The sequence below is a fragment of the Phoca vitulina genome, unplaced genomic scaffold (assembly GCF_004348235.1).
Source record: "Phoca vitulina isolate PV1807 unplaced genomic scaffold, GSC_HSeal_1.0 scaffold9, whole genome shotgun sequence".
In the NCBI taxonomy this organism is placed as follows: Eukaryota; Metazoa; Chordata; class Mammalia; order Carnivora; family Phocidae; genus Phoca; species Phoca vitulina.
This window is the reverse complement of record NW_022589712.1, coordinates 16,844,881-16,869,578: the sequence shown is the minus strand read 5'-3', so window position 1 is coordinate 16,869,578 and position 24,698 is coordinate 16,844,881. Positions and strand designations below refer to the sequence as shown.

The window sequence follows — 24,698 nt, the reverse complement described above, 5'->3', positions numbered from 1 at the left end:
AAATAGACATAATCACCTTTAACTGGAGTGTGAATATAAAGTGTTGCTTTAACTTGCTATCTCCAGTTTCTCTCATTCTCTTTTGAATCTAATCCAGTCAGGATGTTATCCACTCTAGTCACCCAGAACTGCTCTTGTCAAGGTCATGAGTGACAGCATTGTTACAAAACCCACAGTCTCCTTTCGGCCTTCATCTTCCTTGATGTATGTATCAGCAGCATTTACCAGTCAAGCACCCTCTTCACTGTGAAACATTTTGTTCATTTGACTTCTAGGATACTACTCTAGAATTTCCACCTCTCTTTTTATTCTTAGCTGGTTCTCCCTCCCTCATCTCTTACCTCTTTATCCTTCCACTTCTCAAAGAAATGAGATCAAAGCCTCAAAGCTTAATCCTTGGGCCTTTTTTCTGTCTGTACCATTCTGTAGGTGATCTCATTCAGCCTCATGACTCTAAATATTAGATGCTAATGGCCAGAGTGCATGGGTGGCTCAGTTAAGCGTCCCATTCTTGATTTCTGCTCAGGTGATGATCTCAGGATCATGGGATCAAACCCCATGTCAGGCTCCACGCTCAGCGCAATCTGTCTAGATTCTCTCTCTCCCTCTCCCTCTGCCCTTCCCTGCGCGCACACACGCGTGTGCTCTCTTTCTCTCTCTCTCTAGATAAATAAAATCTTTTAAAAACAATATAAATAAATAAATAAATATTATGTGCTAATGATTCCCAAATTTGTAACTCTAACCTAGACTTATTCCCCGAATTTCAAGCCAGTTTATTTAACATCTCCATTTGAATGTTTACTAGGCATCTGAAATACCTTCTGACATTCCCCCAGCTTACTCTTCCTATGATCAGTCCTCCCATCTCAGTTAATGGCAACTTAATTTTTTTAGTGCTTAGGCCAGATACTTCAGAAACACCCTTGACCCCTCCTTTCTTTCATATTTCACATCTAATTTGACAGTAAAATCTGTCAACTCTAACCTTCAAGGTGTATTAAGAGTTCTCTCTCTTCTTACCACCTATGGCCACCACTCTGGTCTGAGCTACCATCATCTCAAGTGGATTATTGCAGTAGCCTACCTGCTTTCACTCTTGCTCCCTTATGGTCTTCTTTCAAATAAGCAGCCAGAGAGACACTGTTAAAAAACATAAGTCAGATTATATAATTCCTCTGCATATGATGGCTTTTTCGTTCAGAGTAAAAGCTGTGAAGCCTTGCATGACCCACTGCCCATCCCTCAGCTCTTTTCCTTCTGCTTACCAGCCCTATTGGCCTTCTTGCTATTCCTTAAACATGGAAGGCATGCCTTAGGATCTTCGTACTTGCTGTTTTCTCTGTCCGAAATTCTCTTCTCCCAGAATCCACAATTAACTCCCTTCAGATCTTTACTCAAACGTCACCTTCACCTTTTCCATGAGATTATCTCTGGTCTTCGTGTCTTAATCTCTACCCAGCATTTCCTATCTCCATTTTTGCTTATATTTGCTTAGAGAGGGGGGAAATGAATAATCTAATATTAAGACATATAATAACTAATACATAATACACTGAAAGCTTACTATTTGCTAGGCAGTTTTCTGAATGCCCATTTATTTCTCACAACCAACTATAATATAGACACTAGTATTATTACTATTTTCAGATTAAAATATTTAGGAACAGGGGCTACCTGGGTGGCTCAGTCAGTTAAGCATCCAACTCTTGATTTCAGCTCAGGTCATGATCTCGGGGTTATAAGATCGAGCCCCACACTGGGCTCCACACTGAGCATGGAGCCCACTTAGGATTCTCTTCTCCCTCTGCCCCTCCCCCTGCGCTGTCTCCCACTGTCTCTCCCCCACCCAAATAAATAAATAAATAAATAAATAAACAGACTGGGTAAGTAAGAACCTTGCCAAAGGACAAATAGCAGAGTCAAAGATTCTAACCTAGGAAGTTGCCAATGGAGCCCACACTCTTAACCGCAGGACTGTAACATCTTTCCACATTTGCAAAATAAGCCCTCTGGAAGGATGCTTTAAGTTTGTCTTGTAGCTTCACATAACTCCTGGTACATCATTGTGGGGGCCACATGTTCCCCAGTTTAAGAAGTGTGAAGCTAAAAGATCACTCAATAAAAAGAACAGGCAGCTATAGGGAAAGAAATCACAACATACAGATGTAATTAGGAAAACAACTTGAAAAATAAAGTAATACCCTGGAGTGGTATGGGGAGCACCTTCCAAAGGCACCTAAAGGTGAAAAAAAAAAAAAAAACGCTGATGAGTGAAGCCTCTGGTTTGAGAGCTCAAAGCCTACCCAAATAGCAAATAGCAGGGTTCCTCAGAATCTGCCACTCAAATTACTTCTCTTCACTAACAGCCTTCAGACAGTTTAAACAACTACACTCACTTTCTTTAAACATATCTACATACCTGTGGAATTCCATAACCTTCATGTGGCTGTGCATCCTTGTATTATCTCTCTGCGTGCACTCTGTATTGGGGGAGGTGCTGTTTTGCAGCCTTTCATCTTGTTTCCTTCTGTTTCGTATGGAACTGCTGTTGTTGACCCAGATTTATGCATATCCAGTGACAAAGTCTTGATGGAGTGTTTCTTTGACTTGGTTCTATTAAGATCAAAGGATTGTTCTTTTCTGAAAATGCATCTTTTATGATGTTACCTTACATGTGTGTGATGCTCTACAGTTTACATAGCACTCACTACCGTACTTCATACGGCAACCCAAATAATACTGATCTTTAAGCAAGCATCTTTTCTCAACTCTGATTTGTGTGGTGTGGGTAATAAAGAGAAAAGAAATCTCTCTGCCTCCTGCAGTGAAATTGATCTTTCCAAAGCTCCTGGAACATACTGTTTCTGAGTAGGAAAAGAAGCTGAGCCACGTATAGAGTCATAGGAAAATATTTTTCTCAAAAACTGAGGCGGGAACATAAATAAATTTGGTAAACAAAATGCAGTATTTTTCATTTATATTTCATCTAACATTTAAAATCTACAATAAAACATTTCAAAAATGAGAATTTATGTTTATAAAAGATACATTGTTGGATATGCTCTCTGCTATAGAATGAGCAGAGGAAAAAGAGGTAAATTAATGAAACTTCTACCACTCTCCTGCTCATTTCGTCACCAAGTCTCCCACCACCACTGCGAGAGGAAATAAATTACATTTGAGTCTTTAAACTACCACAGGAATCAGAGACACCAATGAGTGCCCAATAGAAAAGACAAATTCAGGTTAGAGAGAAATTCCATTTCATAGTCTATGGATATGAAGAAGACTCTTATTTTACCTGCTAAGAAGAACAAATATTGAAGCGAAAATTTCTCAGCAGTAGTAAAGGTTACTGTGTGGCCAAATAGCTACATCTCCCCGCCCCCCCCACCTTGAGTCACACTACCTGACTCTACCTAACTTCTGAAAGTACCAGTAAATACCTGATCATCCACTGTATTCTGAGACTCTCTGGTGTTTTCTGTTCATAGAAGTATGCTTTTAGTAACACTGGCAATTTCTATGGATATGGAGAACAAATGCTTCACTCATTCAAACCAGTTTTCATGGCAGGGGAGGGAAAGGGCCTGCTTTCTATGCCAGAAGCTCTTACAAAGTACCACTGCTGCCAAAAATGATTTCTTCTCTGTTATTTCTACAGAAATCCATCTGTGCAGTGTTAAAAATTACATACATAAGGTCATAAACATTTTTAATGATACCTCAGTACTTTTTTTCCAGTTATATTTATGGTCCTATCATATTGTTAAGCAGTAGCCTTGACTTTGAACCTAAATTAGGAAAATAAATAGGAAAACTTACGACATGAAAATTAGCTTCTTGGACTTTGTTTCTCATTCCTTGTCATTTTTTTTTTTTCACCAATGCTTCTCTCCGAATCACAACACCTTCCTATCTAACAAGATTTAATAAAAATGCTTAATCATGACAAAAATTGAGAGGGCTAAATATTCTTTTCAAGAGGAGATATAACTTCAATTAGTTCAAATTTTTAAATTTGCATTTTGCCTTTATGCATCTGCTGATTGGAAATGCCTTTTTTTAGAATGTTGACTTACTATGTTGACCTTGAGATTATGTTAAGTAATTAAATCAAAATTAAGCTTAATTGATATCAAACCTGTACAGAATTTTCATAGGTTCTTCCCAATCTCAAGACTAACTGCCTTTTTTAATTTGAAATAAATCTCAGGGTTGGAAGAGACTTTAAAAGTGATCTCAAATTCTGCGAAGGTTATCCAGGCCATTTGCCCATCCAACACTTGGTCCTGCAAGGTCCCTAGTAAGTGTAAATCCATTATGTACATGCTTGCATACCTGAAGAAGCACACTCCACACTCTGCCTCCTAGCAAGTTATTTCCTGTATTAAACTGATCTCCTTAAAAAGTATTATGCAACATACGCATATGATGAAAGAAATTTCAACCCCCCAAAAAAGGAAGATAGAATAAAAATGTGTCTCCTTTCAGCCCCTGCCTGTATCTTCCCACCAACCCTCCCACTACTAAACTCTCAGAGGTAACCTCCATTAGCCATCTTTATCCTCCTTGTCGTCATAATCACATGCACACACCCCTTCTATAATGCAGATACACTGTCGATATATGGGCATATGTAAATACACATATGCAGGGTTTTATAATCTATACATACCCTATGGTATATATAATGAACATTGTAGAGAGACATACACAGTTTTTGCTTAACATCTTAAGATCATTGCATTTCAGCATGTACAAATCTATTTCATTCTTTTTTAAAAAGTTTAGTCGTGGGGCACCCCGGTGGCTCAGTCAATTAAAAAGTTTAGTCATTATTTTAATAGCTTTAATAAAATAGAGTTAATCCCATGAAGTTCACTTATTTACAGTGTACAAATCAATGATTTTTGGTATAGTCACTTACGTGCCACCATAAACACAATATTAAACATTTTTGTCACCTCAGAAACTCCACACCCTTTAGCCATCACCTGCCTATCCCAGTAGGTGGTCCTTAGTCCTAAGCAACCACTCATCTACTTCTAGATTTACATCTTCTAGACACTTCATATAAATGGAATTACATAATAGTTTTCTGTGACTGGCTTTTTTCACCTAGCATAATGTTTTAGAAGTTCGTTCATGTTGTAGCATGTGTTAGTACTTCATTCCTTTTTATAGCCGAATAATGTGCTATTATATAGATATATACTATGTTTTTGTTTGTTCCTCATTTGATGGACATTTGGTTGTTTCCATCTTTTGACTATTATGAATACTACTGTAAACATTCATGTACACTTTTTTGTGGACATTTGTTTTTATTTCTCTTGAACATATGCTCTCTGGGAGTGGAATTCCTGATTCACGTGGTAATTCTGTTTAACCATTGAGGAACTGCCTGACTGTTTTCAAAAGTGACTGCACCTTTTGGCAGATTCCACCAGCTGTATATGAGGATTTTGATTTCTCTACATCATCAACAATATTTGCCATCGTTTGACTTTGAATCTTGCCATCCTAGTAACTATAAAGTGGTATCTCATTGTGGTTTTGAGTTGCATTTCTCTGATGGCTAATGACATTGAGGATAACTACATGTGTTTATTGGCCATTTATGTATTTTCTTTGGAGAAATGTCTATATCCTGTGCCCCTTTTAAATTGGGTAATTTGTCTTTTTATTATTGAGTTGTATGAATTCTTTGTATATTCTAAGCGTAAGTCTCTTATATGATTTGTAATTATTTTTCCCATTCTGTGAACTTTCTTTTTTTCTTTTCTTTTTTTAAGTAAGCTCTACGCCCAGTGTGGGGCTCAAACTTACGACGCTCAAACTTAAAAAGCAATCAGAACAAAAGGGTGTATAGTCAAGAGTTGCATGCTCTACCAACTGAGCCAACCAGGCACCCCTGTCTTTCCATTTTCTTTTTTTTTTTAAAGATTTTATTTATTTATTTGACAGAGAGATAGCACAAGTATGTAGAGCGGCAGGCAGAGGGAGAGGGAGAAGCAAACTCCCCGCTGAGCAGGGAGCCCGATGCAGGCCTCGATCCCAGGACTTTGGGATCATGACCTGAGCTGAAGGCAGACACTTAACCTACTGAGCCACCCAGGCGCCCCATGTCCTCATGTCTTTCCATTTTCTTGATAGTGCTCTTCGAGGCACAAAAGTTTTTAATTTAGCTGCAGTCCAACTTACTTATTTTGCTGTTTCTCCTTTCATTGCTCATGTTTTTGGTGTCATATCTAAGAATCAGTTGCCAAATCAGAGGTCATGAGAATTACTCCTATGTTTTCTCCAAAGAGTTCTATAGTTTTAATGCTCATATTTTGGTCTTTGATGTATTTTGAGTTAATTTCTATATAATAGTATGAGGTAAGGACCTAACTTCATTCTTTCACATGCAGCTTATCCAGATACCCCAGCACCATCTGTTGAAAAGACTTTTATTTCCTCATTGAATGGTCTTGGCACCCTCACAGAAAATCAGTTGATGATAAGCACATGGGTTTATTTCTGGACTCTTAATTATTTTTCATTGATCTGTATGTCTGCCTTTATTCCACAGTCTTGATTATTGTTACTTTGTAGTAGGTTTTGAAATTGAGACATGTAAATTCTACATTGTTCTTTTTCGAGAACATATAAATTTATAATAATAATTTATAAATTCTAGAATTAACTTGTCAATTTCTACAGAGAAGTCAGCTGGGATTCTGGTAGGAATTGCACTAAAATATTTTTCTACATATACTTGATTTTTTTTTTAATTTTTTTTTTTAAAGATTTTATTCATTCGAGACACAGAGATAGAGAGAGAGAGCACGAGCACGAGCAGGGGGAGAGGCAGAGAGAGAAGCAGGCTCCCCGCTGAGCCAGGAGCCAGACATGGGGCTCGATCCCAGGACCCTGGGATCATGACCCGAGCCAAAGGCAGATGCTTAACCATCTGAGCCACCCAGGCGCCCCCTACATATACTTGATTTAAAAAAAAAAAAAAGCAATCAGAACAAAAGGGTGTATAGTGAAAAGTTCCCCTCACCAGAGACAACCAAGAGCTATTCACAAATATTTCATTTTCTATTCTTCTAAAAACTGAAACTGTATATCAAGTATATATATATATGTATTTATATATAAGCATATATTTATATACAAGCATATATATATATATTTACATCTCTTTTTATATAAATGAAATACAGCATTTTGCTTTTTGTTTTTATCCTTTTCTTGTCTCTATCTCTTTGAGAGTATTCCATGTCAGCAGGTGCAGATAGATCTCTTTTCTTAAAAAATGGCTGCATGGTGTTTTGTACCATAATCCGTAACCAGGCCTTTCTTGATAGCTAGACCTTAAGTTCTTGTTTTTACAAACTGCTGCAGTAAAAATCCTGTACATTCATATTTATGCCCATGTCCAAGTATGTTTGCAGAAGAGATTACCAGGAGTGGAACTGCTGTGTCAAAGGATATGTGTATTTTTAATTTTGATAGATACATCATTTAGGCTTGGTTATGCTTCAGTAACAAACTGTCTTTAACAACCAAGATTTATCTCTAGCTCACTTGCCACTATAGATAGCTGGTGGGCTCTGTTCTTTATCACCCTCACTTAAGGACCCAGGTTGAGGGAAGCTCCATTCCATGCCTCCATGATTGTTCAGGCAAGACAAAAGAAATACAGCAAATCAGTACTGACTCCTTAAGCTTCTACCCTGACATGTTACTCTTTAGTAAAGCAAGTTACAGAACCACACCTAACCACATCTGATTGCTAGAGAATGGGGAGGCATAATTCTACCATACATACCTGGAAGGCAGAGAGCCAGAAATATTTGGTGAAGGACACCGATGACTACCACAGAACATGTTGCCAATATTGAGACTCTTTGTCTACCAGTTTATACTCTCATATTTGTAAATAGGGAACACTTTCGGCAGCATTTATAAGAATGTTCTTTTCCTTCTTCCCTCCCCTACCCATCACTATGTAGGTGATTGAAAAAAAGAATACATCTTTGTCAGTCTGGTAGGCAAAAATGTATTGTTTTGGATTTTAAAAATTTGCATCTTTAAATATGAGTGAGGTTGAGCATGTTTTCATGTATTAATTTTTAAGCCGTTTGTATTTTGTGAACTTGCCTGTTGTGGGATATCTGGGTTTTTTTTATTACTTTTGACTTGATAAATTTTTTTGTTTTATAATTTCATTTTTACTTTTGTATATTCAGACTTATCAATCTTTTTTTTCTTTCTGGTTTCTGGGTTTTATGTCTTATTTAGAAACTAGCCCTTCACAACATTCCAAGTTTTCAAGACCAGAAATCTTGCACATATCTTCTCTTAAATTATAGCGATATTCTTTGAAACTATATTGAACTGGCCTTCATTTCTCTTTCCTCTGGCAACCCTTCAAAAACTTGAAAATAATTTCCATATCCCCCTTTAAAAGGATAAGCCTTTCTAAGCTATAAATGTCCCCAGTTCCTTTAATGGTTCATCCAGTTGTATTTCTTAGAGGCTCTTTTGGTATCTCTAGGGCCTGGTTTTCTTTTTCTCTAACACAAAAATTTTAGACAGTATCTATATCTTAATGCTATAAGATTGCATTTAGAATCTTACTTATATACAAATTAGGCCAACAAGGTGTTTATCTAGCAGAAGCCTCATACTCACCTATTATTAATATGAAGTATAAATAATTTAAGTTTCTTAAAAATAATTACAGGAGTTAAGCATCATTCCTCATAGTTTTGTTATTTCTGTTGCCCAGATTACAGGCCCAGTTGCAGCACTGTTGAAAGACCTGATTTCAAACTCTCTTTAAAAATGACAAAATAGATGAAAACATCAGGATGTTTAATTTAATGAGTAATTGCCATCTCTGAATCCTTTGTGACTCCATCACTAAATAAGTGACAATAATTACACATTGGCGTATAAAACAAATACCCCTGCTGTCAACAGTTACAGTCTAGAAAAGTCTTGATTTATTTTAGAAGCTAACATTGTACCTTGTTAGGTAGAGTGACTTAGGCATGTACCTGACTTAGGCATATAAAATTGTCACGACAGACAAAAGTATAAAAGACATTAGAAATAAATACCTATTATGTTTCCAGTGGCAAATTCCTCTCTCTCTCTCTCTCTCTCTTTATAATAAGCCCAAGATCTTTGTATCCATAAGTAACTGTTCATTTTCCAGTGGCAAAGGTATTTTTAATATGCACACTGCATCCTCCCTTTTTTTTTTAACTTTTGGAGAAATTAGATGTTATTTACACTATAAAATACCTAAAATTAGTAAAGCTAACACCATCTGAAACTTGAAGTGTGTTTTTCTAATTACAAATAAAGTTGAGTAAGAAATTGTTTCCATCGTTCACTGGAAGTTGACAAAAGCTGGGTAAAGACTAAGCTTTCTCAAACTGTGGCTTAAAAAAAAATGCCTAGAGGAGTGGTTTAAGGGCCCTAGTATTTGAATTAACTAATATTTATTTTAACAACCACAAGAGGGAGTTGCATGCTTAAATTACCTTTATCTATTAAAATGTAATTTTGACTGAAAGAGGATTTAAAAGATACTGAATTTTTTTTCTCCATTATTCGTCCTTCCTTTTTGTGTATTTCAAAGGTAAAGTGGATAGGCAGGTTTAGAAAACAAAGTCAGTGTGTGATCAAGATGTTAAATACATCAGTTATTTTATTTCCTTGGTAGAACTAGCATATTAAAAAAAGCCACCTTTCTGCATTGTGAGCAAACCTAAAAGTCTTGCCATATTTCAAAATGTATTCAGTTGTGCTAAGTGATAAATACTAAAACTAAACAAGAAGACTCTAAAATAAATTTCACGTTTTTGTTTTATCAGTATTTCTATTTCTTGGACCAAAAGTTAGTATTTTACTCTGTCATTCACTAAAAGTCAAATTGTTGTCATTATTTTACATTTAACAGATATTTATCAAGTGCCTACAATTGTCAGGGTTTAATACTAGATACCCCGTGGTACAAAATTGCATTCAGTGTTTACTCTCAAGGAGCTTGAGGTTTAGTTGAGAGATGTACTTAATGAAAAATCTAAAATGCTGAATTTTTCCAAGTGTGAAATGAAATGAACTCATCTAACAAAGTTTCTCCTTTAGTGGGATACTGATTTATAAATACAAAGTAATAAAATATAAGCTCTTGAAATAGTTCAACTTTGTTTCCTTCCTTCACACTTTACTCATGGTATTATTTAATGCCCTTTGAACAGGTAGTATAGAAATTAACTTAAGCTCCTTTACTATTACAATTATCTTGGGAGTGCCTGGGTGGCTCAGTTGGTTAAAGCATCTGACTCTTCAGCCCAGGTCTTCATCTCAGGGTTGTAAGTTCAAGCCCTGCACTGGGCTCCACATCCAATCCAGAAAATCTTGGATTCCAGACTAGTAAAAATTTAATTAATGTGTTTTTGGCTGAATGAAATACTGTTACAAGGCAAATATCACAAATAAAATTAAAGCACAGTCTTTACTGATGCCTTATTATAGTTTACTCATATATGATGATATTATTTTATCAAGGTATACATACTTATATACATACATTTATATATATTTTATAACATCTGTATATTATAAAATATATACTTTATAACATCTATATATTATATATAACAGATATATAAATAATAAATACATAACATTTTGTAACAGATATAAAATATATATGTATCTTCTATATATAGACACAATTATTATTTAGGTTTAGGTTTTTCTTTAAATTATCCTTGTTCCACGTTCAGTGAACTCCTTCAGTTTAAAGGCTAGTGTCTCCCTTCAGTTCTGGAAATCCCCTCCTGATTCCCAGTTTCTCCATTGTCTCTTTCTAGAACTTCTCTTATTCAGCTATTTGACATCCTAGACCAGCCTTCTATTTCCCATCATTATATCCTCAAATATTCTACCTCCTTATCGTTCTTATTCTGTAATTGAGTATACTTCCTTAATTTTTGTTCCAACCCATGTATGAAATTTTCATTTCAGCAATAATGTTTTTAATTTCTAAGAGCTAGTTCTCTAATTCCTTTCTCAGAGCAGATTGTTTTATGGGTGTATGAATATCTCAGATCTCTTAATGATGCTAATTAGGATTTAAGTTTTTGTCTATCTCCTGAATTATCTGTGATTAATCTGGTTTTAGTCTTTCTCTTTATCTAGATCTTTTACATGTCAGGTGTTCCTGAAATGTATGGTGATCCATGGCTATTGGTTCATACGTAAGAATGAAGGACTGAAAGCTAACTCACTGGTGGAGCCTGATTCAGAGCAAAAGTGTCTTTATAAAAACACTGTAATTATGTTTCTTCATTTTGAGTCTAATAATGGTTCTTAATGGATACGTACTGTATAATGGTTTATATGGTAAAGGTTAAAATTGGGAGACCACAACTAGAGAAAAAGAGTTCATTGGCTTTAGCTGTATTTTTGTAGTGATTCACCTTGACACCCCTCTTTTCTTTGTCATTCATCTTTCTCAGATTTCTATCTAAAAATATCAAGCCACAAATGAAAGTGAACTAGACACATAAAAATCCAGGCACTTAGAAGAAAGAATTGCTAAGAAATAGAGGGTCATATCTCTTTCCTACTATCTTCAGAGGACTTTTTATTTTATAATTAACAGACATACTTAAGAAATCCTGAATAGTCTGTAAACTACATTTGTCATTTCTAAGTAATATAGTCATTATAACTCTGCTCTAAGATTTTGTTTTCACTGGAAAGAAATCTCTCATAAATTCTGAGACCATGGATTCACAATATTTTACTTTAGGGCTTCGGTCTAATCATAGGATATATCTTGCCATTTTTCCCAAAGGCAGGCCATATCTTTAGCCATTGTAAAAACTCCTCTCTTTGTAAATTCCCAGGGATGTAATATTTTTCTTATTTCAGAAACATTTTGAAGAATTTACTCTTTAACTTCAAAATATCCCACAACCTTCAGCAGCTCTGGCTCCTTCTTTTCTCTTGTCTTTTTTGAATCAGATTTCTGCCTGTTGTTAAAGGATATCTCCTACTAATATTGGTCTTCTGTGTAGCTCTCAACTCTGTGGTTTACTTTCCTATTTTGATAGAAACATTAAAAATATCATATTGGGGATTACTGATGGAGCTCTCTGTGACTGGGAGAGTGTTCAGCCCCTGTCCTGGAATGTATGTTCTGAGATGCCTTCATTGGAAAATAAATTTGAATGTTCTTCTATGGTTTTCAAAACTAAGTTGGATGCTAGCTTCCCCCCCCACCACCACCCTTTTATCATTAAGTAAAGAAGCCTTTTTATCTCATAACATATTTTGCCCTAAAGTCAACTTTTTTTTCTGAAATGAGTATTACTACACTTGCTTTATTTCAATTTTATATTCACCTGGTATGTCACTTTCAAGACTTGTCTAGTGGGGGCACCTGGTCACTCAGTTGGGTGGCTGGCTTTTGATTTCAGCATAGGTCGTGATCTCTGGGTCCTGGGATCAAACTCCCTGTCAGGCTCTGCACTCAGCAGGGAGTCTACTTGAGGATTCTCTCTCTCCCTCTTCCTCTGTCCCCCTCCAAATCGCATACATGCGCGCTCTCTCTCTTTCTAAAATAAATAAATCTTTAAAAAAAAAAAAAAGAAAGAGAAGAAAAAACACTTGTCTAGTGGCCTTCAAGATTTTCTCTGTATCTTTGGTTTTTAGTAGTTTGACTATGATATGTCTAGTTTGTTTTGTTTTAATACTACTTGAAGATCTCTGGGCTTCTTTGATCTGTGATTTATTGTCTTTCCTTAATTTTATCAGATATTTGCCCATTATCTCTTCAAATATTTCTTCTGACTTGTTTTTCACTGAATACATGTATATTAGACTGATATTTCCTGCATCTCTTGGATGCTTTGTTCTTTTTTTCACTTTTATCTTTGTGGTTTGGGTAATTTCTGTCTTTCAGGTTCACTGAGTCTTCTGTGTCCAGTGTGCTGGTAAGTCTCTTGAAGGAATTCTTTATCTCTGATGCCGTATTTACTTTCTAGCATTTGACTTTTTTTTATAATTTCCATTTCTCAAATTATCTCTTTGTTCCTGCCTGTTGTCCACCTTTTTAACTAGATCCTTTAACATATTAATCACAGTTATTTTTAAATTCCCTGTCAAGTGGTTCTAGCATCTGGGTCATCTTTTAGTATGGTTCTATTGATTGCCTTATCTCTTGGTGATAAGTTGGATTTTTCTCTTGCTTTTCTGTGTGTCTCATAATTTCTTGTTGAATGCCAATTACTGTGTGTAAAAAAAAAAACAAACAAAAAAAAACCAGAAGAGACTAGGATAAGTAGTATTTACACCCAGAAACAAGAACACATCTCTTTTCTGCGGGTTATTAAAGGGCTGAGTCCCTTTAGTCAGGAGCGGAGCTGGGTTCAGGTTTTGATACTGCCTTTAGTGTACCACAAACTTTGAATATCCCCAGCAACTGGCTGCTCTTACTTTGTGTCTCTTAAAGTGGTACCCGAAGCGCAAAATATTTATTTTACTTTAGTCCTTTACTCCTGACCTTTCTGTGCTACGATGGGTCCCCTTTTACTCAAACTTCCTAATATGATCAAGTCTCCACATGATCTGATAGAGGGCCAAATAGTAAATAAACTATGTATGATTTTGCAAGCCATGCAATTTCTGTCACAGCTATTCAGTTCTGCTGTTGTAACACAAAAACAGCCACAGACAATAAGTAAACAAGTGAGCTTGGCTGTACTCCAGTAAAACTGTTTTCACAGAACAGGCAGTGGGCCGTTTTTGTCCAGTGGTCCATAGTTTGCTGAACACTTGTTTAGAGCCTTGTTCTTGCACGCACACACACACACATACCCATCTCTCCTACCTCTATAATGTAAGCTCCACAAGGGCAAGGATTTTTGCCTGTTCATTGATTTCACAAGTAGGCTCTCAATATATTAAAAGAATGTGTGAGTGAATTGTTTTAAATGTGTTTCTTATGAACAGCATAGAGCTAAATTTTAAAAATCTAATGTGCAAATCTCTTGTATCTAAACAAATACATTTAACTAAATTGCAGTTGTGATTACTGATATATTTGGAATTATTCTTGTCATAATTTTTTTATTTTCTATTTCTTTTTTCTTCCTTTCCTGCCATCTAAGTTTAATCAGATCTTTATTATTTCTCCTTTTGTTTGGTCTTATAATTTAGAAACTGCATTCTATTTAGCTTTCTCTAGTAGTGATTCCTAAATATTTAATGTGTGTGTGTGTGTGTGTGTGCGTGGTGTATTTTTTTTTTTAGTAGGCTCCACACCCAACATGGGGCTTGAACTCAACAACCCCAAGATCAAGAGTCACATGCTCTACTGACTGAACCAGCCAGGCGCCCCTAACATGTATATTTGGTTTAGCAACATTTGAGAGTATTCTTCCTAAATACTTTTAAGACCTTAGAATGCTTCTCTGATCTTCATATTTCCAGTTTCTTGTTATTTTCTGATGTTTTAGTTTTACTTTTTTCTAAGCAATTTATGCCACCCCACCCACTGCCGTGGTCTTTCTCCTTTGTTTTAGAGTTAGAACTTTATTTGGATTTATCCATCTATTCTTTCCTTTTGTGTTAATTTCCTTCTTACCAAAAACATCATTAGTAGTTCTTTCAGCAGCAATCTGTGGTTGATAGATTCCCCCAAACTTTATCTAAAAATGTATTTATTCATCCATGCTCTGATAATCTAGTTAAATCAAATTATGCCATGATCTTCTGGATTCTGTTATTTCTTTAGTTTTGGAAAATTTTCAGCAAGCATCTCTTTGAATTTCGCCTCTCCTCCGTTCTTTCTGTTGTCTCCTTCTGGAACTTCTTTTTAGATTTATGTGAGATTTTTTAACCCCTTTCATGTTTGCTGTCGCTTTATCTCTATGTGTCTGGGTAATGATCTTAGATTTATCTTCCAGGTCACTAACTGTGTCTTTGACTGTGTCTAATCTGCTGCTTAATCTGTTTGACTTTTTCATTTCACTGACTATTTTTCATTTCTAGAGGTTGTTTGTGGCCTTTTTCCTTTTTTTTTTTTTTTTTTTAAGATTTTATTTATTTATTTGACAGAGAGATAGAGAGCACAAGTAGGCAGAGAGGCAGGCAGAGGGAGAGGGAGAAGCAGACTCTCCACTGAGCAGGGAGCCCGACGCGGGGCTCGATCCCAGGACCCTGGGATCATGACCCGAGCCGAAGGCAGCCGCCTAACTGACTGAGCCACCCAGGCGCCCCTCCTTTTTTTTTCTTCCCGAATTTTTATTTAAATTCTATTAGTTTAATACATAGTGTAATATTGGCTTCAGGAGTAGAATTTAGTGATTCATCACTTACATACAACACCCAGTGCTCATCACAAATGCCCTCCTTAATGCCCATCACCCACTTAGCCCATCCCCCACCTACCTCCCTCCATCAGCCTTTCTCTGTTTGTTCTCTGTAGTTAAGGGTCTCTTATGGTTTGCTACCCTCTTTCTCTCTCTTTTTTACTACCCTCTTCTCTCTCATATGTTCATCTGTTTGTTTCCTAAATTCCACATTAAGTGAAATATGGTATTTGTCTTTCTCTGACTGACTTACTTTGCTTAGCATATCCACTCTAGCTCCATCCAAATCATTGCAAAAGGCAAGATTTCATTCTTTTTGATGGCTGAGTAATATTCCATTTGTGTGTGTGTGTGTGTGTGTGTGTGTGTGTGTGTGTGTGTACACATACATATATATATATACCACAGCTTCTTTATCCATTCAGTAGTCGACACTTGGGTTCTTTCCATAGTTTGGCTATTGTTGATAATGCTGCTTTAAACATCAGGGTGCATGTACCCCCTTCGAATCTGTATTTTTGTATCCTTTGGGTAAATACCTACTAGTGCAATTTGCTGGATTGTAGGGCAGTTCTACCTTTTTGAGGAACTTCCATTCTGTTTTCCAGAGTGACTGCACCAGTTTGCATTCCCAGCAACAGTGTAAGAGGGTTCCCCTTTCTTTGCATCCTCCCCAACATCTGTTGTTTCCTGTGTTAGTTTTAGCCATTCTGACAGGTGTGGGGGTGGTATCTCAATGTGGTTTGATTTGTATTTTCCTGATGATGAGTGATGTTGAGCATCTTTTCATGTGTCTGTTAGCCATCTGGATGTCTTCTTTGGAAAAATGTCTATTCATGTCTTCTGCCCATTTCTTAACTGGATGAATTATTTGTTTTTTGGGTGTTGAGTTTTATAAGTTCATTATAGTTTTTAGATACTAACCCTTTATCATATACACCATTTGCAAATATCTTTTCCTATTCTGTAAGCTACCTTTTAGTTTAAGTTTGGGGGGCTCTTTCTGGGCCACTGATTCTCATGGTAGATCATTTTCTTTTTTGGTCATACTTTTCTGTTGAGAGCTTCTCTTCATTGAGGTTTTTTCTGTATGGATCCCATAGTAATAGCTCCCTGGTAGTGGAAGTGGGTTGACAGAGCAGTTTGCATTTGCTTCTGCCAGGCACTCCAAGGAAATCACTAGCCTGGGATAATTGTCATAATAATTTCTCACCCTGAGGTTCTCTCTCTGCCCTTACAATATAAATTTTGATCACTCAGATGTGTTATAAGTTGGATTTCAGTTTCTCGGGAAATCTGTTCTGATCCCTGCTTCATAATATAATATTGAATAGTACCACAAATGTATATCTTGTTTTATAATTTCAGCATAAATATAAACCATCATTTAGTCATTAGAGAATATTGAATTTAGTCATTAGGGAGAAAATCTTGAGTATTAATTTTAAGAAATGCTACTTTTAAATAAAATCACAAATTCGAACAAATTTCTAAGTAATGCCACTTGAGACACATTGTTGGTAGATGGTTGGAGTTTAGAAATGAAGGGAAGTATATTATTCTTCATCTTCCTTTGCCTTGTCCTTCATTCTTACTGCAGTCCTGCCTCCAGTTTTTCTTCTCTTTGTGTCCCACTCAAAAAATAACAGCCCACATCCTCATCTTCTTTTAGGAGAATGAACAAACCCTAACATAGAATTCTTATATTTTGGAAATAGAGGGATAAAACTGCAGTTCAGATAAATAAGCCAAATTGATTAAAGCTTGACAAAACAAGCTTGATAGGAAAGTAACAAAGACACAGCGAGTTTTCAACCAGGAACATGTTTATCTCCAAAAACACCTCTCTGCAGTCACAGAATATATATTAAAATGGGAGAAAGGTTAATTTATGCCCTAGTATTTATTTTTTCCAATAAATAAGAAAGGAGAATTACAGAGGGAAGCATCTATGGATTATAACAGTGTCAGATTTTGTTGGGAAAAATTATCTACTATTTAAGGTTAGTTTTTAAGTACTTGAGCCTAACAGCCTTTCCCACTCCATACCGTAATTCTGGTTCTAGAATACATTACTAGATTGAATGGCCCAAATATACCTTAATATGCCATAGCCTTTTTCTTATTTTTTAGATTCATCTGACTGTTCAGCATTAACCTAATCTGTTTAATCTACTTGAGTTTTACATTTTAATAACTGGTTTTCATTTTTAAAGGTTGTTAATTGTACTTTTCTAAATCCACCTGTTTTCTCATGGTAAAATCATCCCACGCTGACTTTATAGAAGTAGATACAGGTATCTTCACTTCCAGTTCAGTATACTAAAAAAGAGGCCTACATTGTCCAAGGATTAATCACAAGAACATACACTGATTTTTATGGCTTAATAAAGTTTCCCAAGCAGTTTATCATTCATGCTACAAGATTGATTGCATAATTTCTTTCTTTAAAAATCTTAGGAAAATAAGGACACCCGGGTGTCAGTTAAGCATCCAACTCTTGATTTCAGCTCAGATCATGATCCTCAGGGTCGTGAGATCGAGGTCCATGTCATGCTCTGCACTGAGCATGGAGCCTGCTTAAGATTCTCTCCCTCTCCCTCTGCCCCTCCCTACCCTGTGCTCGCTCTCTCTCTTTCTAAAAAAAACAAAAACAAATCTTAGGAAAATATTTTCATAAAATATAAGTGATTTCTCTAAGTGGTATCATTTTTACTTTGTGATTTGAACAATTTAATACTAACGTTTCACAATTTGGAGAGCCTGGGTAGCTCAGTTGGTTAAGTGTCCAACTCTTTTTTTTTTTTTTTAAGATTTTATTTATTTATTTGACAGAGAGAGACACAGCGAGAGAGGGAACACAAGCAGGGGGAGTGGGAGAGGGAGAAGCAGGCTTCCGCGGAGCAGAGAGCCCTATGCAGGGCTCAATCCCTGGACCCGGGGATCATGACCCGAGCCGAAGGCAGACGCTTAACGACTGAGCCACCCAGGCGCCCCAAGTATCCAACTCTTGATTTTGGCTAGGGTCATGATCTTGGGGTCTTGCGATTGAGCCCCACACTGGGCTCTGTGCTGAGTGTGGAACCTACTTAATATTCTCTCTCTCCCTCTGTCTCCTCTCCTCCCCCACCCCTGCTCACATGGTTGCATTCTTTCTCTCTTAAAAAAAAAAATTAACAATTTAATGTTAACATTCATGTGGATTGAAATCAGTCTGTTTTATTTGTTGCATACATCAGAATGGATTTAGCTTAACCCACATTCCCTTTTGAAATGTCTATAAAGTGTTCATATTAGAATACCTTATGCAGAGTCCAAACACGTCAGGCTTCTTATCCTTTCAGAGGGTCAGATGTGAATTAAATAATAGTTAGTAGATTAGTTGACTAGACTACTACCTATTACTTTAGAGAAATAATAGGCTACTAAAAATACTGTCCTTAGCCATAAAGTGAGTTTATCTGAACACTTTTTAAAAAATATTTTAAACAAGTAGCAACATTTGTCTGCTTGAATAATTAAAATAATTTTCAAGTTAAAAATTTTGAAATTGTAAACATTTATACTCAGAATAGTTTGTTTTAAGGTATCTTGACATGCTCTTGTTTGTAGCAGAAATATTTACTTGTTTTGTTTTACCAAGGCTGCTTAAAGGTTAATTGACTAAAGTGGGTGGGTCCTCATGTTTACTAATATGTGTTGCAGCTCTGTTGGTACACCAGAAGGCCAGAATGGAACGACTTCAAAGAGAACTTGAGATTCAAAAGAAAAAGCTGGATAAACTAAAATCTGAGGTCAATGAAATGGAAAATAATCTAACTAGAAGGCGCCTGAAAAGATCAAATTCCATATCCCAAATACCTTCAGTAAGTCTTTCTATAACTCTTGTGACCTCTGTGCTTGAACATGAGAATAGGCAGTCTGTCATAAGTGTAAAAGGTTGATCTGGTTTTCTAGAAATGCTCTTAATTCACACTTGTTTCTTTGCCCTTACCCTCCCCTGCCAAACTCCACTCTTTCTTAACTAATGACAAGAGAATTCAACGTAGATCCTTCTCACACGGAATTATTTTTCAGCTCGAAGAAATGCAGCAGTTGAGAAGTTGTAATAGACAACTCCAGATTGACATTGACTGCTTAACCAAAGAAATTGATCTTTTTCAAGCCCGAGGTAAAGTTCAGTGCATTTTCAACTGAAATCATTGTATTAATTTATCAACTCTTTTCCTGTGGCTGAAAACAAACTTATCAGTTATAATCTTATTGTCTCAGATTTGACTTTGGAGCCAGAAAGTACTAAAAAACTATTGGGTTTTTCTCCCTGCCCCCTCTTCCAGAAGAAACTATGTATTTGGTTTATGAATAATTTGATAAAATTTGTATTATTCAAACCTGCTTTAGTCTCGTGTTAAGGAAAGACAATGATTAGTATGGCTGTATTGTCAGAAGTATTGCTGTAATATATTAGTAGCATGTATAATATCTATAATATTTGTTATAATATTTAATAAGGTTAAAATATAGGTACTCATGTCTTTTTCCTATTTCCCTTCTTTCCTTTTACCTTTCAAGAATCATGCTTTTAAGATCATAGTTAAAAAGACATCCCCACCCTAATGGCACTATCTTAATTGATAAAATAGAGAAGGGAATAAAAATATGGCTTATACATTTTTAGAACAATGATAGTTTATTAGGAAGCTTGAGCTATTAGTGATAAGCAGTACTTGGTTATTGTAGCAAAACATCTTGACAATTTAATTCAGTTCCACAGACAACTAAAAGGAAATTTTATAACTTAAACCTAATTCTGAAGTTAGGGAAATAATAGAAATACATGAAATAGAAAAGACAGGATAAGAGAAGGAAGCCAACAAAAAAGAAGTCCTTAATTACCCTTTTAAGTGTGTGCCGAAAATCCATCAAACTGCAAGATTATAATGTTGTATTTTCTTTTAAAACCTTAATAAATCATGTATCTTGAAACATTCACTGAAGATGCCATAGTTTAAAAGTATTGGTCTAGCAACTACAGTTCTTGAACTTGTTCCTTTTGTCATCTGAACCATTATATTAAATTAGTGCAAGGTTTTTAATACTTATTTGGGGCCAAGGTATTTAGTTGCTAAAGACCATGTTTGATCATTTGAAATTATATTTTAAATTGTTAAATTTTAAGTTATTTTAACTTGTCACATAGAACAGTGGTCTAGTTGTAATTCTGTTACTGTGTTACTAACAGTTTATTTTGACCTCTTCCTCCATTTACCACTTAGACTTCTGTTGTGAGTACTGTATTATACCTACCTCAGCTGTTTTGACATCTTTACATGTAATTTAAGATTAGAGGTGCAAAATAAATAAAAGCATTTCTTCTATTTATACTGTGATCTTTTTTAGAAAGAAAATATTTGCTTTTTAAAAAATAAAATTAAATATTTTTGAGCTATAAACATTGATATATTTACTTTTTATATATTTCAGGACCACATTTTAATCCCAGCGCTATTCATAACTTTTATGACAATATTGGATTTGTAGGTCCTGTGCCACCAAAACCCAAAGGTTAGTGTACTCATTAAGTGTGAAAACCATTACATTTTAAAAAGCAAGATTTTAGAAAATTTTGTTTTTAGCAACCTTCCACTCTAGAAGTGCTTCAAACTTTGGCATTCGTGGATGAATTCATTAGGAAGATAGTTGCTTATTTTCACTTACATGCTGGGGATGGGGGAGGATGCAAAAGTCTAATGTACTTAGCCCTTTAAAAGTAATATGCATGTCCTTAGGATTCATTATATACTCCTAAAATAGCAAGTCTTAGGAAAAAATGATCAGGTGTAAAAATTTGTACTCCTTAAAATTTAGGTAACTGATGAGAACAATACCTTAGGAAAATTTATTTTTCGTGAGCATTCTGTTTAATTTATGCAAATTCTGTATAATCACAATACTCTGAATTTCAAACGAATGATTTTTGAAAATTATTACCTACTATCATTTTATATCATTGATAATCAGATTTGTATGCACATGAAACTAAGGTATGTCAAAATATGTGTGTGGATTTTTTTACTCTAGGAATTAAAATATAGAGAGAAATGAGAACAAGAAAGAATAGGTATGTTACTAACTTTGGTTCGTTAAAAGACTTTGCACAGTCTCAGTATCCTTTTCTCCTCATTCCCTCATTTTTGTTTAAATATAAAGTGATTAGGACTAACTGTATCTTCATGGGTTGGTTGGTTTGTTTGTTTTTTAATTTAAATGTTCCTAAACATAGTTAGCTGGAATGCAGTGAACTATTATTACAGCAGAGCCAAAGTGAGATTAGGGCATTTGTCACAGTAAGCAGTGGTTAAAATACTGGATGCCATTTGGATGTTAATTGAGTAAAGGAATAAAGAAAACAATGGCATAGCCTAGCTCCTTAAAATAAGCAAAGTGGGTATTTCCAGACTCTGAATGAGTTGCTTTAATATAACCTTTTCAGTCTCTCAAAAACTAGAATTTTTCTTATAAAAAGATTCCTGTTTTACTTCAGCATAATCCAGTACTTATGTGTTGAGTGTAGGAAGGAGTATATAGATGGAGGGTAGGTGGAGAATAGATGAAATAAGATTGGTCTTGACAATTTGAAGCAGGATAAGAACATGAGGGTTTATTTTACTATTCTCTCTGTATAAATTTGAAATTTTTCATGGAGATAAAAAGTAAGGAAAGGTAGAACAGTAGAACGCACAGATGGAAGCCTTTCCTTAAATTTAGTGTGTCAAGGGAAGGGATCCAAGATGGTGTCATAGGAAGAACCTAAACCCACCTCTTCCCATGGACATACCATATCTACACCTACATATAGAGCAGTTCCTCCTGAAGCGCTGAGGGCTGATTGAACAGCTTTTGCACAACAAAGGATAGAAGGACCACATAGAGATTGGAAGGAGAGATGGAGACACAGTAACCATGGGACCCCCACCCCCTACACTGTGAACTGCAGAGGGGAGAGAGAACATTGAGGGACCCATGCACAGATTTGCCCACCCCCCAAAAAAAGCTGTGATTTAAAGGGCAACTAGTGGGGTGCCGGGGTGGCTCAGTTAGTTAAGCGTCTGCCTTCAGTTCGGTCATGGTCCTGGGGTCCTGGGATTGAGCTCCACACTGGGCTCCCTGCTCAGTGAGGAGTCGTCTTCTCCCTCTCCCTCTGCCCCACCCCTACTCTCTCTCTCTCAAATAAATAAATAAAAATCTTTTTAAAAAATAAAATAAAGGGCAACTAGAACATAAGTGAAGAAAACCCGTATACCAACTCTAGGGCATCTACCAAATGGTGGGAAAACTGCTGGAACTCTCTCTGGGGTCAGAAGTGCAAAGCGCTATGTTTACCTTCTCCCACCTCCTTGATAGCATAAATGGGAGCAGAGTCTAGCCACTGTAGCCAGCCTGCCTTCTCAGCAAGAATTGCGCCTCTTCCCCTCCGTCAGCTCCAGCCATTCTTCCAAAACAGCCCCCTGCACCTGTGCCCACCTGAGCTCCGGCCATCCCAGCAAGGTGGCCCACAGTGCAGTGCACACTAGTGCATGCTCAGCCTATACCCGCTACAGCTCCAGCCATCCTACCAGGGCATCCCTGCATGGCGTACCCTAGGAATCAGCTCACACTTGTTACAGCTACCACCAGCCAGCCAGAGCTGCCAGGCACATGTAGTCTATACAGGGACATTCCTACACAGAGCCTCTCCTTCATGACTGGGAGAGGTAGCTCTGTTGCCTAATTCATAGAAACAAATACAGAAAGTCAAACAAAATGAGACAGAGGAATGTGCTCCAAACAAACAAAAAAATTCAGAAAAAGAACTAAATGAAACAGAAATAAACAATCTACTTGATAAAGAATTCAAAGTAATGGTCATAAAGATGCTCATCAAACTTGAGAGACGAGTGGGTGAGTTCAGTGAAACTTAAGAGATATAAAAAGAATCAGAGCTGAAGAATACAATTAGTGAAATGAAAAATACACTAGAGGGAATCAGCAGCAGATTAGAGGATGCAGAAGAACGGATCAACCATCTAGAGCCAGGGTAATGGAAAGCACCCAAGCTGAACAGGAAAAAGAAAAAGGAATGTTAAAAAATGAGGATAGGTTGGGGCGCCTGGGTGGCTCAGTCGTTAAGCGTCTGCCTTCGGCTCAGGTCATGATCCCAGGGTCCTGGGATCGAGCCCCGCATCAGGCTCCCTGCTTAGCAGGGAGCCTGCTTCTCCCTCTCCCACTCCCCCTGCTTGTGTTCCCTCTCTATGTCTCTCGCTGTCAAATAAAATCTTTAAAAAAAAAAAAAAAAAATGAGGATAGGTTAAGGGATCTCTGGGACATTAAGAATAATAACATTCACGTTACAGAGGTCTCAGAAGGAGGAGAGAGAAAGAAAGGGGCAGAAACTTACTTTAAGAGATGATAGTTGAAAACTTTCCTAACCTGGGAAAGGAAACATACATCCAGGTTCAGGAAGCACAGAGAGTCCCAAATAAAATGAGCCCAGATAGGACCACACCAAGATAAAATGTCAAAGATTAAAGATAGACAATCTTAAAAAGCAGTAAGAGAATAGGAACTAGTTATATATAAGGAAGAACCCCATGAGACTGTCAGCTGATTTGGGGACAGAAACTGCAGCCAGAAGGGAGTGGCATGATATATTCAAAGTGCGAGAGGAAAAAACCTACAACCAAGATACTACTCGGCAAGATTATCATTTAGAATTGGAGAGCTAGAGTTTCCCAGCCGAACAAAAGTTAGAGTTCATCACCACTAATCCAGCCTCATAAGAAATGTTAAAGGGACAAGAAAAGGCCATAACTAGAAATAAGAAAATAATGAAATGAAAAAATTTCCCAGGTGAGAGCAAACATATGGTAAAGATAGTTGATCAATTGCTTATAAAGCTTAGTATGAAGGTTAAAAGACAAAAGTAGTAAAATCAGCTATATCTAAAAAAAAAAAAATTAGTTAAGGGACTCACAAAATAAAAAGACATAAAATATGACATATACATAAAACATAGAGGAGAAAGTAAAAATGTAGTGCTTTTAGAATGTGTTTTTACTGCAGTGATCATCAACTTCATATGGACTGCTGTATACTTAGGGTGTTACATATGAACTTCATGGTAACCACCAACCAAAAACCTATAATAGATACACAAAAAATAAAGAGAAAGGAATCTAAGCATACCGTTAAAGAAAGTCATCAGCACAAGAAAGGAACACAGAAGAACTACAGAAACAACCAGAAAACAACAAAACGGCA

At 36.3% G+C, this 24,698-nt stretch overlaps 1 protein-coding gene across 3 annotated transcripts in view; it reads left to right on the top strand.

Moving 5' to 3' along the window:
* Nucleotides 1-24,698, top strand: part of TAB2 (TGF-beta activated kinase 1 (MAP3K7) binding protein 2) — a 70,012-nt gene that overhangs the window by 34,056 nt on the left and 11,258 nt on the right. For all 3 annotated transcript variants that reach the window (XM_032407684.1, XM_032407685.1, XM_032407686.1), the window contains 3 exons: nucleotides 19,104-19,264; nucleotides 19,476-19,569; nucleotides 20,883-20,963. In XM_032407684.1, the coding sequence (XP_032263575.1) occupies nucleotides 19,104-19,264; nucleotides 19,476-19,569; nucleotides 20,883-20,963 (336 nt within the window). The remainder of the gene's footprint in view (nucleotides 1-19,103; nucleotides 19,265-19,475; nucleotides 19,570-20,882; nucleotides 20,964-24,698) is intronic.